The sequence below is a fragment of the Wasmannia auropunctata genome, unplaced genomic scaffold, assembly GCF_000956235.1.
Source record: "Wasmannia auropunctata unplaced genomic scaffold, wasmannia.A_1.0 LD336092.1, whole genome shotgun sequence".
NCBI lineage: Eukaryota > Metazoa > Arthropoda > Insecta > Hymenoptera > Formicidae > Wasmannia > Wasmannia auropunctata.
The window spans coordinates 2,259,778-2,273,309 of NW_012026798.1; the positions used below are offsets into that span (position 1 = coordinate 2,259,778).

The window sequence follows — 13,532 nt, forward strand, 5'->3', positions numbered from 1 at the left end:
AGGTTAATTTATTTCAAAACATTCCAAAAAGTTCCAACAATCTATAGAAACTGTTTTACAGCTGACCGTTTGATCCGTTTGGAAAAATGTGTAAATTCTGAAATTTTCCATCTACTTCCTCTCCGATAGTTTTTGTTTGTTTATTTACTCCACTAAACTTTTCACAGCTGATCCGAGTGAATGTGTACTGTCTTTAGCCATCAAAAACATCGCTTGCTGCTTCTCTCCGCTTCGTGACACTCCGAAATTTCACGACGAGATTTATGTTGGCTGCCCTTTTTACACTCAGGATAGGCAACCGAAGTGACACTCCGAAATTTCACGACGAGATTTATGTTGGCTGCCCTTTTTGCAATCAAGATAGGCAACCGAAGTGACACACCGAAATGTTACGTATGCTATACAGATTCTCAGAGAGCGTATGTATCTCGGAACGTATGTGTGTATATGCGTACGTACCTACATCAGGTTTGTTTATAGGTCATCGAAGCTCGTGAGCCGACGTGAGCCCCTCTGATGCAGACGGAGCAGTTAATCGTGTCAATTACGGTACGGTGTGGATTTCTCGGTGAAGGAGTAGACGTCGCGCGTTACGCATGGACTGGAAAAGAGTTGACATGGTTGACGAGCAACGGAGACGTTCGTACATTCCTGCCGCGCGACAGATGAACGACGACGCGCAGCTGCAGCTGATAGACCTCCCCGACGTTTGCTTGGAGGCGATTCTGTCTAACCTCTCCTACGATGAGATCTCTAAATATAGGATCGTAAGTTCGCCCTTTAATTTCCGCGAGCAGGAAACACAGCTTTCTCCCAGTACGTCGCAAAGCGTCGATCTCGCGATATCTCGCTTTTTTTCCAGGTTTGCAGACAGTTCGATCGGATCTGCAAGAAGCTGCTCAACCGCGGCTTCAACCTCATGGAAAAGTATCACGCGCAATGTCTCCGCACTGTCAAAAGCAAGCTGCCCAGGAGAGAGTCGGAGCGACGGAGCCATCCTCTCGCGCGTCACTGCGATATCTTGACCGCGATAGAAACAAGAATCTCTATGTTATCAATGACTTTCATCAAGTATGTCGACCTGAACGTTTGCTGCTTTATTCCAGGAAAGGTAACGAGATTTTTTTTGCCTTACGAAAAATTTACTGCTATCGTCATCAGCTTGATGTAGAAGTACCTCTTATGTTTACAAATCTCTCCATTTTTCATATTTATTTCAAGAGGCAGATTCTCATTTTATGTACAGTCGTGGACATATCGGTTGCGACACTTTTTTTTATAGGTTTCAAAACGCACTAATATTTATAAAATATATATTATGTACATTTAAATATACATAATATATATTTTATAGGTAACTAATACTTTGCAAATGCAAACCACAATTGGTATCATATTGTCTCTAGACTAAAGATAGTACATTGCGGTTTGCATTTGCAAAATATTAGTTACCTGTAAAATATATATAAATGTATATTTAAATATATATATTAGAAACCTATAAAAAGTGTCACAACTGATCTGTTCACGGCTGTACATTACAAATTGTTAAATAACAAGCATGTTGTAACTATGTGTCAGGTAATCGATGAGATTTTCCGTGTTCTTCGATTGATTCGAGAGACAAAGACACCGCCTAGAGCACACGAGATACTTCAGGAGCTACGGGATATAAGCAGCATGGCCATGGAGCATTTTGACGAGAAGATCCTGCCAGATTTGAAGCACAACATTTGCACGTCCATGGTCGGCACTGTGAACTCATACGACCTACCTGGTGGCGTCATGATCTCCCACGGAAGAAACATAAGTAACTCCTCACTGCCGCATTGCAACAATCATAACGTAACCTGCTCGGAGAAGCTTAATCAAACTTTTAAGAAGATTAACGATCGTACGAAAAAGAGCAAGCTCTTCGTCTTGTCCATGAGAAACGAAATCACGAGAATGAGACTCAGGATACAGAGACAAGAGTTTCTGGTGCGACAGCAAACTCTGAAGCTGCACAAGCAGGCAAAGAAGATACATGAACAAGACACGCAGTTAGCCGAGGTGCGGAAGCACTTCGAGGAGTGGGAGCAGAAGATGGTCGATTTGACTACCGAAGTGAGTCGTGCGCGGGAAGGGACGCAGAATCCCGATTCGTTAGAGAGTCGCAAGCGGAAAATTAGAGAATCGCAAACGGACAACACATTTATCAACACCGACGCCGAGACGCTTCAGCAGACGAACGAATTGCAAGCCAAAAAACGTAAGCTCATAGTAGAAAGGAAACCGTCGAACGACGCGAAGGACATGAAGTTCAAAAAATTTATGTCGGATTTACTTTCGAAAAATACGTTAGATGGTTATCTCGATTCGTCATGCCCGCGCTAACTCGGCTCTTTTTACATTAACAGTTCTAAGATTTTTGCAGAATTATTATACTCTTTATATAATGCATTTTTCAACTGTTATAACGAAATAAATATAATATCATAATATTCACTTGGTACATCGAACGTTTCAACTTGATATCAGTTATTTTTAAACAATAACTGTAAGAAAGTTTAAGAATTAATATTTTTAGTTTATTAAATTACCTGTTCAATTAGATGGAACAACACAATATATAAACAAATGTATTCCAAATGTATCCAAATGTATCCAAAAAATCTATAACACTTTGGGAGATGATTCGGGATCCAAAAAAGGAAAAAAGTTATATAAACATAGTTTCGGAAATAAGTTTGTTTTCGAGTTACAACCACGTTTATGTTAAAAAAATTCTAAATAATTTTTCATAATAATTACAATCACAATAATAACATAATAATTTATTTTTTTAACTCAGGATACACCACGTGGAGATATAGCTCATTTGAAATATTTTATTTTTATTTTTATTTTTATTTTTTAGATTCGAAGAAATAAGGAGCAATCTCCCTCAAAATTGTTCAAAGAGTTCCTTTGATAGAAGAATAAGGGTCTGCATTCGTACTGAAGGTGGTCATTTTGAACATCTTACTTAATTCGATTTAAATACCTGTTTATCCTTAATTAAAAAAATAATGTAATCGTATTACAAATATTGAAAAATTAAAAAAAAAAATAAAAATCAAAAATTAAAAAGAAAAGAGAGATGCCAAGCGGATTATGCTTCCATGTGGTAATCCTGGGTAGAAAAAATGAGTTAGTATAACTAATTATGATTACTGTGAATTATCATTATAAATTGTAATTGTTATGAATTATAATTATTATTATGATTATGAAAAATAAATTACAATTTTTTGTAACATAAAAGTAGTCATAACTCGGAAACGACTTATTTCCGGACCTATGTTTATATAACTTTTTTCTTATTTTTGGATCCCGAATCATCTCCCGAAATATTGCAGGCATTTTTTTTGACACCTTGTATATTTACAAAATATATATATTAAAAAAATATATTTTCTCAGATAAATGCTATGTAAAATTAGTTACATTGATTTTATTGTGCATTTATTAAGAAATTGAAGAAGAATGAGGACAATAAACTTATATGTGTTGCAATAACGTATTGACGTACATTTTAATAAAATATTATTTGAATAAAAAATTATTTTAATAAGATATATTTCAATAAAATGTACATTAATGTGTAATTTCATTAAATTAATGTTAAGATTATTTTAATGAACTAAATAAATTTGAACATTGAAAGACATTGGTCTTATTTATAATGTTATACTTCTTTAACGCGTGTATAATTAATTTGATTATCATATCTATCTGTAAAGTTATATATAATCATTGACATATGTGAAAGACTGTAATTCATAACATTAAACATTGATCAGCGTACGATTTGACTTCATATTTTATTACCAATTTATATTCATGAATTTATGGGTTTTATGGACCTAAAATGGAAGAAATATTTATCGAGATATGATGTACATAAGCTAAAATAATTTATCTATTATTAATTTATTGGCGTAAAGATAATAAATTAATATTGGAAAAGTAATAATGACAATTTAATGTAGAATCTTTGAATATGTGCAACCAGAATATTTTATATTGATTGAATTACGATGTTAATATATTTATCAATTTGCATTAATACAATAGAGGTTACGTTTGTGAAAGTTTAATAGATAAGTTCTATATTTTCAGCAAAATATTACGATTAACTTTTATTATAAAAAAAATATAAAACAGCTTTCAGATTAAAATAACCTAAGTACCTTTGATTTCTGACGTTATTGAGCTTCCATTAAAGAATCGATTTGTGAATCTATTTCTGAATTCGTTTCTGATCCTGCTCGCCTTTCATTTTCAATATCCGGTTTATGCATTGAAAGTTCTATTTCTTCTACCTCGATATTTTGTTCCTGGAAAAATAAATGAATATTTTTATATAAAAAAAATAACATAATTACATCGCGACAAATTAGTAATTTTTACCGTATCCTCAGCCTCGCAGATTTCTTCTGTATCCTCATTTTTTATGTAAATTTCTTGATTCGTTACTTGCGATGATTCGTCGGATGGTAACTCGGAAATTTTCTCGTAAATTGCTATACATGCATTCCGCATATAATCTTGTTGTTGGCCGCGAATTTTTTTTCTCACGTTGTGCTTTTCGACCTCGGGTAAGACAAAATTGTATATCATATCCGCCACCAGTTCCTCATCTGCCAACTTGTCGGTGCTGCGAAAATATCATCGTGTTTTACATGTTTATCATGTTGTTTTGATAAAATAATTTTTTTTACATCTATTGATTATCAATGCCATATCTTACTTTTCTGCGGCATGTTTCGATATGGCATCCATCTTTTCGCATACTTCTAAGATACGGTCTTTAGCCGTTTTATCCGATATCCAATCGATCTCTTCCCTTACGATGTCCTCTAAGTAAGCCTCCACCGAGTCCTGATTTACTTTCACGATTTGCTTGAACATCTCGTCGAATTCTCGTCGTCGATTACGTTCCGCTTGCCGCCTGCCAGCTTCGGCGGCTTCTCTCATACATCTTTCTCTTTCGGCAAGCAAGGCGAAAGCGTGAGCTCTACGTTCGTCCTCCAATCTCACCAGCTCCTGAGCAGATGATGAGGGAGATAATCAAGCGAACTGTTCCGGTAAAAGAACAACAAATAAAAAAGGACACTTACTTTGCTGAGAAAATCTAATGTCCCACAGACTGTCTTCCCCTCTAAGGAATCGAGAATCTCGCACAAACGATCTTCCTGCATTGATCGATCCTCCATTTGCTGCAAATCGATCACACGTGGCTCTTCATCGTGATCCTCATGATCTTCGAGCGCTTGAGTCGATTGTAATTCCTCGATCAGCTCCCTGCATCTATCGCGCCCTTCGTACATCTGTAATACAATAGATATAAAATTTTATCTTTCTTGTATTGTACAAACCTAACTCTATAGGATCTTGCCTTCTATTCTTGTTATCTATTTTAAATGCACGAGTGATCTGATCTGTAATTTACCAGACATTGTATCGCTCTGCCTTTAACGAGCTTCTGAATAAATGTGGCAGATTCTTCCCGTTGTTTCTGCTTACTGTCCCATGTGCCCGATCTGCGCGGTGTGACAGGCAAATCCGGCAGCTTGTACTTACGCCTCACTAATCTCGGACCCTTGTCTACAGATTTAACTCTCATTCGAATGGCCTTCAAATCGGAGTGAAGCTGTTTCAGTTTCTCCTCCGTCCATCTGGTTTCCCGTATACAAATGTCTATCGGTTTAGGTCCACGTTTAACTGTTTTCGGTTCCTCGATAGTTGGTAGCCAACTGAGCGTTGTATCTTCTTCTCCTAAATAACAATTGCGACGAATTGAATTGATTGAGCAGCAGCAATTAATTACAATTAAATAAACACTCACGCTCCATGCGAGTGATGAGACTTTCGCTTAGGATTTGCTTCTGCAAGATTTCGTGCCGTCTCTGGGGATGCTCGCCGAGACGCATTTGCGGCACATACAGGTCAGACTTGGGATCGATATGTCGTTCAATTATGTCGGGTTTACGAGGTTGCTGCTCGTAGCGATGTCTCCTATGTAATTTTCGCAAATCTCGTTTAAGATTATGCCTGATAGCCTTGATTTGATTGTCCCGACATTTCCCCAGTCTGCTCTCGAGTCTACCGAAACGACCCTGCACTTTCTTCACGTATTCCGTCTCACGGCTCTGCAGGAGCTTCCTCATTAAGTCCAGACGTAAATCCATTATGAATTGAATCTCCTAAAATTATCATATAGTTAAAGAAAGAAGAAACATAGATATTAGATAGACGAGACTGAGATTCTTATATAAATAATAAAAACTTTAATAAATATAATTAAAATTAATTATATAATAATATAATAATATAATATAATAATATAATATAATTAAAATTATATAAATGTATTATGTACTTGAAAAAAAAGAAATGTAGATCATGTTATAGGTAATAAATTATTACCTATAACGTTATAGGCAATAAATAATTAAAATTCTTTTTTGTATCTTTTGAAACACTCACCGATTCCCGAAATGCCCATTCGTCTATATCTAAGGCCGTTAGTATCGAATTCCGCATCTTTATGTTGGCCGGCGTATCCATCGGCGGTAGAACGGCTTCCCAAGCTCTCTTCATCCGCATTCTGTTGATAACGTGCACCTCGTGAACACCCGCGGGTAGCCCATGTTCCCAAGTAAGATGAGCCAACGTCAATACTTCAGGTATGTGACCTAAATAAAAATTAGGATATCTCCACTATAAATTATCGGCATATCCAGCTTTGTTTCTTCCTTGTATTTTTTTCTTTTTAATTATTCTAATTTCTTGATTGACTTATTCTATGAAATTTGACAGTATATATGACTGCAATGTAATTGTCGTTACCTGGTACAATTTTGCATGGTGGCTCCCAGGGTTCAGTTTGCGCCTCGCTATCTCTGTAATCCGTCTGCGTCTCTGCGTTTTTATACGGCTCCGATTTAGGGGATTTTCCAGTGTAGTATCGTCTCTGTGCACTTTGCAGAATTCCATTTAGGGCCTTGCGGTCCAAACAACGTGGAATGTCTGCGGGCTGTACCTTCGGTATGAGGGGTAATGAAGATATCGATCTTCGAAAATGCTTGTACGTATGTGCGCCGATGATTTCGACCGTTTTACCTTGTACAGCCATTCTTCTGTAAATCCAAGAATTGAAATTTCTTAACTTAATCAACGCACTGTGCACGGAAATATGATGTCTCGAATGTATTTAAATGGACTTAATAAATGAGAAAATATTCTTAGAATAAAAACAGTAAGCGAAGACTTACCCAAGATTTAAGGAGTAACTGTATAACTTGTATTTTTTAAAAAGGCTATCTCCATAATCTTGAGACTCTGTGTTATCCAAACTTTCAGAATGTTCGGATGTCCTCTGGGGAGGAAATGTAAATGTTAGGAAATTTAAGAAGAATCTTACGTCCATATTCAATTTTTAAATATGTTTTATTAATTAACAAATACTTACAAACAGATTGGTTTTCAGAGAATTTGATAATCTAACATGATTGTTACTGCTGCACACAGTGTAAGTATGGTCCGCTAATGCATCATCAAAAAATTGTTAATTATCGACTAATCGTTAAACTTATGTGACATATGTATCTTACGACGTTTCATGCTTCTTTCCGTTTGCACCATAATTTGCATTGTACTTTTAATTGCAGCTTATTTATACGCTGCACTTAGAACGTTTGTCTTATATTATCTCTTCTCTTGCAAAAAGCAGAATGAAGTATCTGTCATACTCAAGTAACCGTTTGAGTATCCAATATTGATCAAACGATACGTCATAGCAACAGAAAATGTATGGAAGAATAAATGTCAACAAGTTGATCAATAATGTATATTTTATATTCTTCGAATACTTGTGTTACACTCAACAGTGGTTAAATGTTTATATAAGTTATCCTGCAAACGTAATTAATGAATCTTCATTAAGCAGACAGCAGACAATATTATTCGGAAACTTTATTTAATAAAATCATTGATTTCTTTTCCTTTTAAATTATAGGAAATGCACGTAAGAATGCATATAAATCGATAGCACCAGAATATGGCCCGTGTTCAAAACGCACTTACAACGATATTAGCGCATTTAGCATATATAGTTTCCGTTAAATTTTTTCAAAACTTGTTAGCGCGCTAACATTATAAGCGCGTTCTGAATATGGGGCTTATATTTTTTTGTTAGATATATAGATTATTTGTATCTGCTGATACAATCAACACACACATCGGACTATACAGTTATGTAAACTTTGATTATCAATATGTAGTAACATATTATATATATATATATGATTAATATTTCAATTCATATAGATATTATATTATAAATTATTACTGATATAACGTATACTTTCAACATTAATTATATTAATTTCTATGCAATCGTATAAGTCATGATAGATTTTAGAATATATATTTGTACATAAAAAGAAGTTATCGAAATCTCCTTTGGCACGTACAGGATGCAATTCATTTAACGCTACAAATGCTTAAAAGCATATATTTGATTGATCAGTCAAAAGACTTTTTAATTAAAACAGTTAAGATAAGCAAACGACAACACAAAATGGATTTTGGTGTTTAATAATAATAATATTTTATACGTAATCTTACAATGCTCAGTTCAAGCAAACTGTGCATCGCATAATTGTCGGTCTTTAAAACACAGCTCCAATCTAAATAGTACAATCGTAATATCACAATTGCCAAAGCAATCTAATAATGATAATTCGATGCTTTTGAGCATCTTTTTTAAACCCTGTAAAAATAACTTATTGCGAAAAATATTACCTAAGCCAGACCGACGATTACGCGGCGCGCAGTTTGCTTAAACTGAGCAATCGTAAGATTCACATATAAAAATATTATTATTAATCACCAATATTCGCTTTATACCATTTTAGCATTTGCTCATCTTAATTGTTTGAAACACTCCACGATCGATTCTGATACATAATTATTTACTATTTAACTAATCAAAGAATGCTTCGAAAGTATTTGTAGCATCAAGTGGATCGTAGCCACTTAGTTATCTCTTTATTCGTAACTGCGTTCTGAGAAAAAACTTTCAATTATCAGTAAGTGATTAACAGACATGTAATTATAGCAATTCTTTTCAAAATTAAACGATAAAAATTTTAATTGCGAGAGCGCAACAATATTCTTATATGTACAAATACGCGGATATCTGCATCTCTTCTATTTCGCGAAGAAAATTGCATACAAATATTAATATAAATCACTTATGTAACAATTGATTAGAATTACGATTGTTACTTTTACAATGTATACTTTTACAAATAGCGCACGAGACTATTCGATAATTCATTGATTCCGTTAATCGTTAACGACTCTCCATCAGGCCCATTTCTACCATTGTAGATTAACTTTAATCTCAGTTCAACTCATTCTCTATCTTTTTCTAATTTTTCGTAACTTTTTTCGTAAATTTTTCGTAAATTTTCGAACTAGAAGGGTATAGAAACAAAGTTAAACCGAGATTAAAGTTAATCATTGCATTGGTCGAAATGAACGTCAGAGGGCGTTGCAATAAAAGTTTCCTCAATAACTCGTACAGTTCGGCAAAAAAAAGTAGTAGTACCTTGTAATTTCTTCAAATATTTAATTTACGCAATGGCTTGAAGTAGCCGTTTCCAGAAGAGCCCAGATACTGCGGCCAGCTCTGATGCGTTGAAATATTTCTGCACGTTTGATTGGGTAACATATCCTCCGGGCACACGCATTCTAGCTTCATCCTATATATTGTCATTTGACCAAGCGCGACCTTGGTATTTTCCCTATCCATCGCCTCTTGATACAATCTGTAATTAATGCCGCGCTCGGACAAACATTCGCCGATGATGTCGTCGTCTTTCTTGTACTCAAGTTTGCTGTCCAGCAGCGCCTTCTTCTTATCGATGCACTCCACGTCCGCCTGAGACAGGATCAGAGACACGTCGGACGACGGTAGCCAGAACGTGGAGAACACCAAATCTACCGACGTCTTCCCCTTGGATTCGACGATAGACGGCAGTAGAATACCGGTTGGCGCCTGCTTCTGAATACGACTGGCACCGCTCGGCCGACTGCCGTCGGTTCCGGAGTTTCGTTTCGTTCTTCGCTTCTGCCGTATTTTAACAACTTTATCGGCCATCGACAACTGCTTCTTGTTAATCTTGCCTTTACTTTGATTTTTCAGCGACTCCCGTTTAAATATTTTTTCTATACTAGCGTCATCGTCCGCGTCCTGGACAATGCTGGGGAAGCTATGCTTATAAATTTGTCTTCGCTGTGTCACGTCTACGATTTTTTTAATAGCGAAAGTTGCCCTTTGACGGCCGGTGATTATTTGATTTTTAGTAACTTTTGCTGCTTCAGTAAGCGCGACATCCGGCAATTCCGTGCTCGTATTTGTGCTCTTTCTTTCTATTAATTCGCCCGTATTTAATGCACTCCATATTGTAGTAGTCCTCTCAATATTTGATTTGTCGCTCGACGTAGATAACTTTTCGTGAGAATTGGGAATTGGCGTCATTGATATATTCGTCGCATCAACTTCGTTCACCGAGTCATTCTTCTTGTCGTTGATGTCTTTCATTTCATTCGTTCTTCCTGGGCTGATTTTCTCACGATTCAGTCGTAAATTACGCTGTGTCGATTCAGGCGTTGAGTAATCGCCAATTTCTTTGTGAGAAATATTTATCGAATGTGGATCTTTAACAACGGTGACGACGCTCCTCTTCTCTCGCGCTTCATCCTGCGAATAATCTACACTCTGCTGCCCGTCCTCGTTGTTACCGTTATCACTCTCGTACACGTTATCGTATTCTTTATCCGACTGCGCGTCATCCTCCGTCCATTTGTTATCCGGCTTCCACGCTAGCTCCATGTCCGAATACGCGTTCTCTACGGTGTCCTCGGGATTGTGTTTCTTGTGGCTCTTGGACTCGTCGAAGTTCTTGTATACCGCGTCCGAGTCGTATTTGCTGATCTCGAATATATTATCCTTGTGCTTGAAGATGCTGTCTTTCCGATGGTTCTTATGGACTCTCGGCGACCTCTCGGAAACGAGAGGTACGCTCGCGTAAGCGTCGGTGACCCTTGATCGGGAATTCGGATTCTTCTCCTCTTCCCTTCGCAGGTCGACGGAATTATTGAACTCCACCGACTTCCAGTGCTCCGAGAAGTACAGCGACTGCCCGGGCGGACCGACGTGCTGGCTCAAAGCGAGCAGTCTCGTGGTGAGCGTCGAATTGAATCTCAGGGAGCAGAGGTCGGCGCGTGTTTGCGATATGAAGCTCTGGCCTTTCAGAAACTGGTATTTCTCCTTGACCCCCTCGTAATTCAAGCAGTCGGTGGACCAGTGCAAAAACCAATCGTTACCGAATCCGTCGACGGTGATCGACAATCCGGACATTTGCCCGCTCAGACTGTCCTCCATCGGTTTCTCGAGCAAAGGCTGCCCGTTACGACCGTCTATGACCGTGGCCACGGTGTAGTAGTACGTGGACAAGCCGGTGCCTATCTGATGCTTCACCATGAAGTCCGGTATATCGTCGTCGTTGTAATAACCGGGAATGGGAATGCTAATTACCTCGGAATTGGGAACTGTGTAATTCCAGATGGGCTCGAACGTGGTTCCATTGTACGCTACAATCGTCGAATTGAACATCGCGGCGACAATATCTTCAATCCCGTCCGACGTAATATCGATTAGGATCGGCGGCAACAGCGCATTTCTGCCGGTGTTATGATTGAGCTTTCGCAATTTCTGTAACACAAAAAAGCATCCAAAAACCTGTTAATTAACGCGACAATCCTATCGTATTAACGAAAGAAAAGACAAATATTTTATGCTCCACGACTACATACCAGATCACCGTAAAATATATCAGCTTGCGACACTATATAAAGTCCTCCGGAATCTTGCTGACTGGTTGTAGCCAGAACGAATATGTTCTCTCCGTCGGGATGCACTATAATCTGCGGCGCTATGAACAGCTGCTCTGTATCTGGCAAATTAATGTTGCGTATGACGTTGCCGCTTTTACCCGATATCACGAGTATATTGCTCGCTTGAACGCTGTCCGACTGCATGACGTGCGACGCTATCACATCGGCGACCCCGTCGCCGTCCATATCCGCTACGAATCTCGCGTCGTAGACGTCCGAAATTATTTGCAGCTCAGAGGCCAGATCCTGAAGCGGTATCTTCCATACACTGGAGCCGTCGCGGCCGTCAATAGCCTGCAGTATCCCACCGCGTCCAGATATAATGCAATCCTTGATCTTGTCGTTCGTCAAATCAGCGTCACAGTTAACGGAGAGTATCGAATGGGCGGTCCAATGTGTCCAGATGGTTTCGCCCGTTTTGCCGTTCAGCGCTAGTACACCGCCCAGACAGGGCGTTTGATTTCCAAAGTATATAGTGCAGATATACTCCATGTCCATCATATCCAGACCTGAATGCGTAAGCCGAATGTTACAGCGACCGATTAAATTAACAATCTACCAATGAAGTAACATCAATTATTCACCTTAGACTGACAAGCAACATCATGTAAATGTGAAACCAAAATCTGTAAAGGAAAAGCAAACCAAATAAAAGTAGCCAATTGCAAGGTCGCAACGTAGCAAATGCAACACAGTATATAACGGCACAGGGAAATCAATTGTATAAACTATATACACAAGAAAAAAGAAAGCAGAAAAATATTAAAATAACCACGACCGCAATTGAATGAATTCATTTATCCGAATTAAACACAACACTTTCATACCTGTGCTAAATCCCACGATAATATCTTCAATTCCATCGGAGTTAACGTCGTTGCTCCTAAGAGGCGCCTCGGGTGTTAACTTTGGCAACGATACGGTCCACAGAACTTTGGACGAGAGCGAGGTGCACGGAATGATCTCCGACTCGTTTATGGGATCCTTCGCCTTGTGCGACATCCACTTTCCAAATATACTTATCGGCGGGTCGATCATCGGGAAGATATTTACGGTGAATATACAAATTACGATTAAGCCTAACAGTATGATCAGCGCTGCGGCACCGCAGCACACCGGGCCGAGGAGTATGTTGTACGGGATCTTGTGGGTCTCCAGGTTGCAGGGCTTTTTGCACTTTCTACGCGGTGCCATGAGGGGCTGCTTCACCCCGCCGTCGTCGTCCAACTTCAGCCCGCCGTTTCTCCCGTCCCTGATGAACACCTCGTCGTCGATGTCGGTGAGGTCATCGTCGTCGAGGTTGTCCCTCACCGCCAGTTTCGGTAAGATCGGATATACCGCTGTCATGCTGTCAACACCTGCGAAATACGGTTTCGTTTGGGATTGAACGGTTGGAGGTGGTTTTACACATTCGTAAATTTCAACCGCCAGTACGAGTCGAGCGGTGTCGGAGAGCGGATCGTAAGATAACGGCAAAAATTTTAACGGAATCAGAAACATACCGTACCGTACATACCTGGGGGACGGGGGGGGGGGTA

General features: G+C 38.4%; 4 protein-coding genes across 7 annotated transcripts in view; 1 reads left to right on the forward strand and 3 right to left on the reverse strand.

Annotated features, from left to right (window-relative positions):
• LOC105462993 (CCR4-NOT transcription complex subunit 11) overlaps positions 1-251 on the reverse strand; it is a 3,426-nt gene extending 3,175 nt beyond the window's left edge. Inside the window, exon 1 of the mRNA XM_011709974.1 lies at positions 67-251. The gene's annotated coding sequence lies outside the window, so the exon portion shown is untranslated. The remainder of the gene's footprint in view (positions 1-66) is intronic.
• A 100-nt stretch (positions 252-351) lies between these two features.
• Positions 352-3,597, forward strand: LOC105462994 (F-box only protein 28). 2 transcript variants are annotated; one of them, XM_011709976.1, is made up of 5 exons: positions 352-419; positions 481-767; positions 863-1,111; positions 1,582-2,251; positions 2,900-3,597. In XM_011709976.1, exons 2-5 carry the CDS (start codon positions 597-599, stop codon positions 2,911-2,913), a joined length of 1,104 nt encoding a protein of 367 aa, XP_011708278.1. In that variant the 5' UTR covers positions 352-419; positions 481-596; the 3' UTR covers positions 2,914-3,597. The 2 variants fall into 2 exon arrangements, with proteins under 2 accessions (XP_011708278.1, XP_011708277.1); XM_011709975.1 differs by having other exon boundaries at positions 1,582-3,597.
• A 229-nt stretch (positions 3,598-3,826) lies between these two features.
• On the reverse strand, positions 3,827-8,321 carry LOC105462996 (protein MAATS1-like). Its single transcript, XM_011709980.1, has 12 exons — positions 7,641-8,321; positions 7,499-7,572; positions 7,302-7,405; positions 6,877-7,166; positions 6,514-6,722; positions 5,873-6,230; positions 5,477-5,802; positions 5,145-5,354; positions 4,775-5,070; positions 4,435-4,681; positions 4,215-4,361; positions 3,827-3,887 (listed from the first exon to the last, which is right to left on the reverse strand). Exons 1-11 carry the CDS (start codon positions 7,678-7,680, stop codon positions 4,230-4,232), a joined length of 2,286 nt encoding a protein of 761 aa, XP_011708282.1. The 5' UTR covers positions 7,681-8,321; the 3' UTR covers positions 3,827-3,887; positions 4,215-4,229.
• Positions 7,863-13,520, reverse strand: LOC105462995. Of its 3 annotated transcripts, none has more exons than XM_011709978.1 (4): positions 13,497-13,520; positions 12,822-13,352; positions 11,914-12,503; positions 7,863-11,812 (listed from the first exon to the last, which is right to left on the reverse strand). In XM_011709978.1, exons 2-4 carry the CDS (start codon positions 13,339-13,341, stop codon positions 9,656-9,658), a joined length of 3,267 nt encoding a protein of 1,088 aa, XP_011708280.1. In that variant the 5' UTR covers positions 13,342-13,352; positions 13,497-13,520; the 3' UTR covers positions 7,863-9,655. The 3 variants fall into 3 exon arrangements, with proteins under 3 accessions (XP_011708280.1, XP_011708279.1, XP_011708281.1); XM_011709977.1 differs by having other exon boundaries at positions 7,863-7,941; positions 9,644-11,812; positions 12,822-13,504; XM_011709979.1 differs by lacking the exon at positions 13,497-13,520 and adding an exon at positions 12,579-12,620 and having other exon boundaries at positions 12,822-12,871.
• Positions 13,521-13,532: the final 12 nt, after the last annotated feature.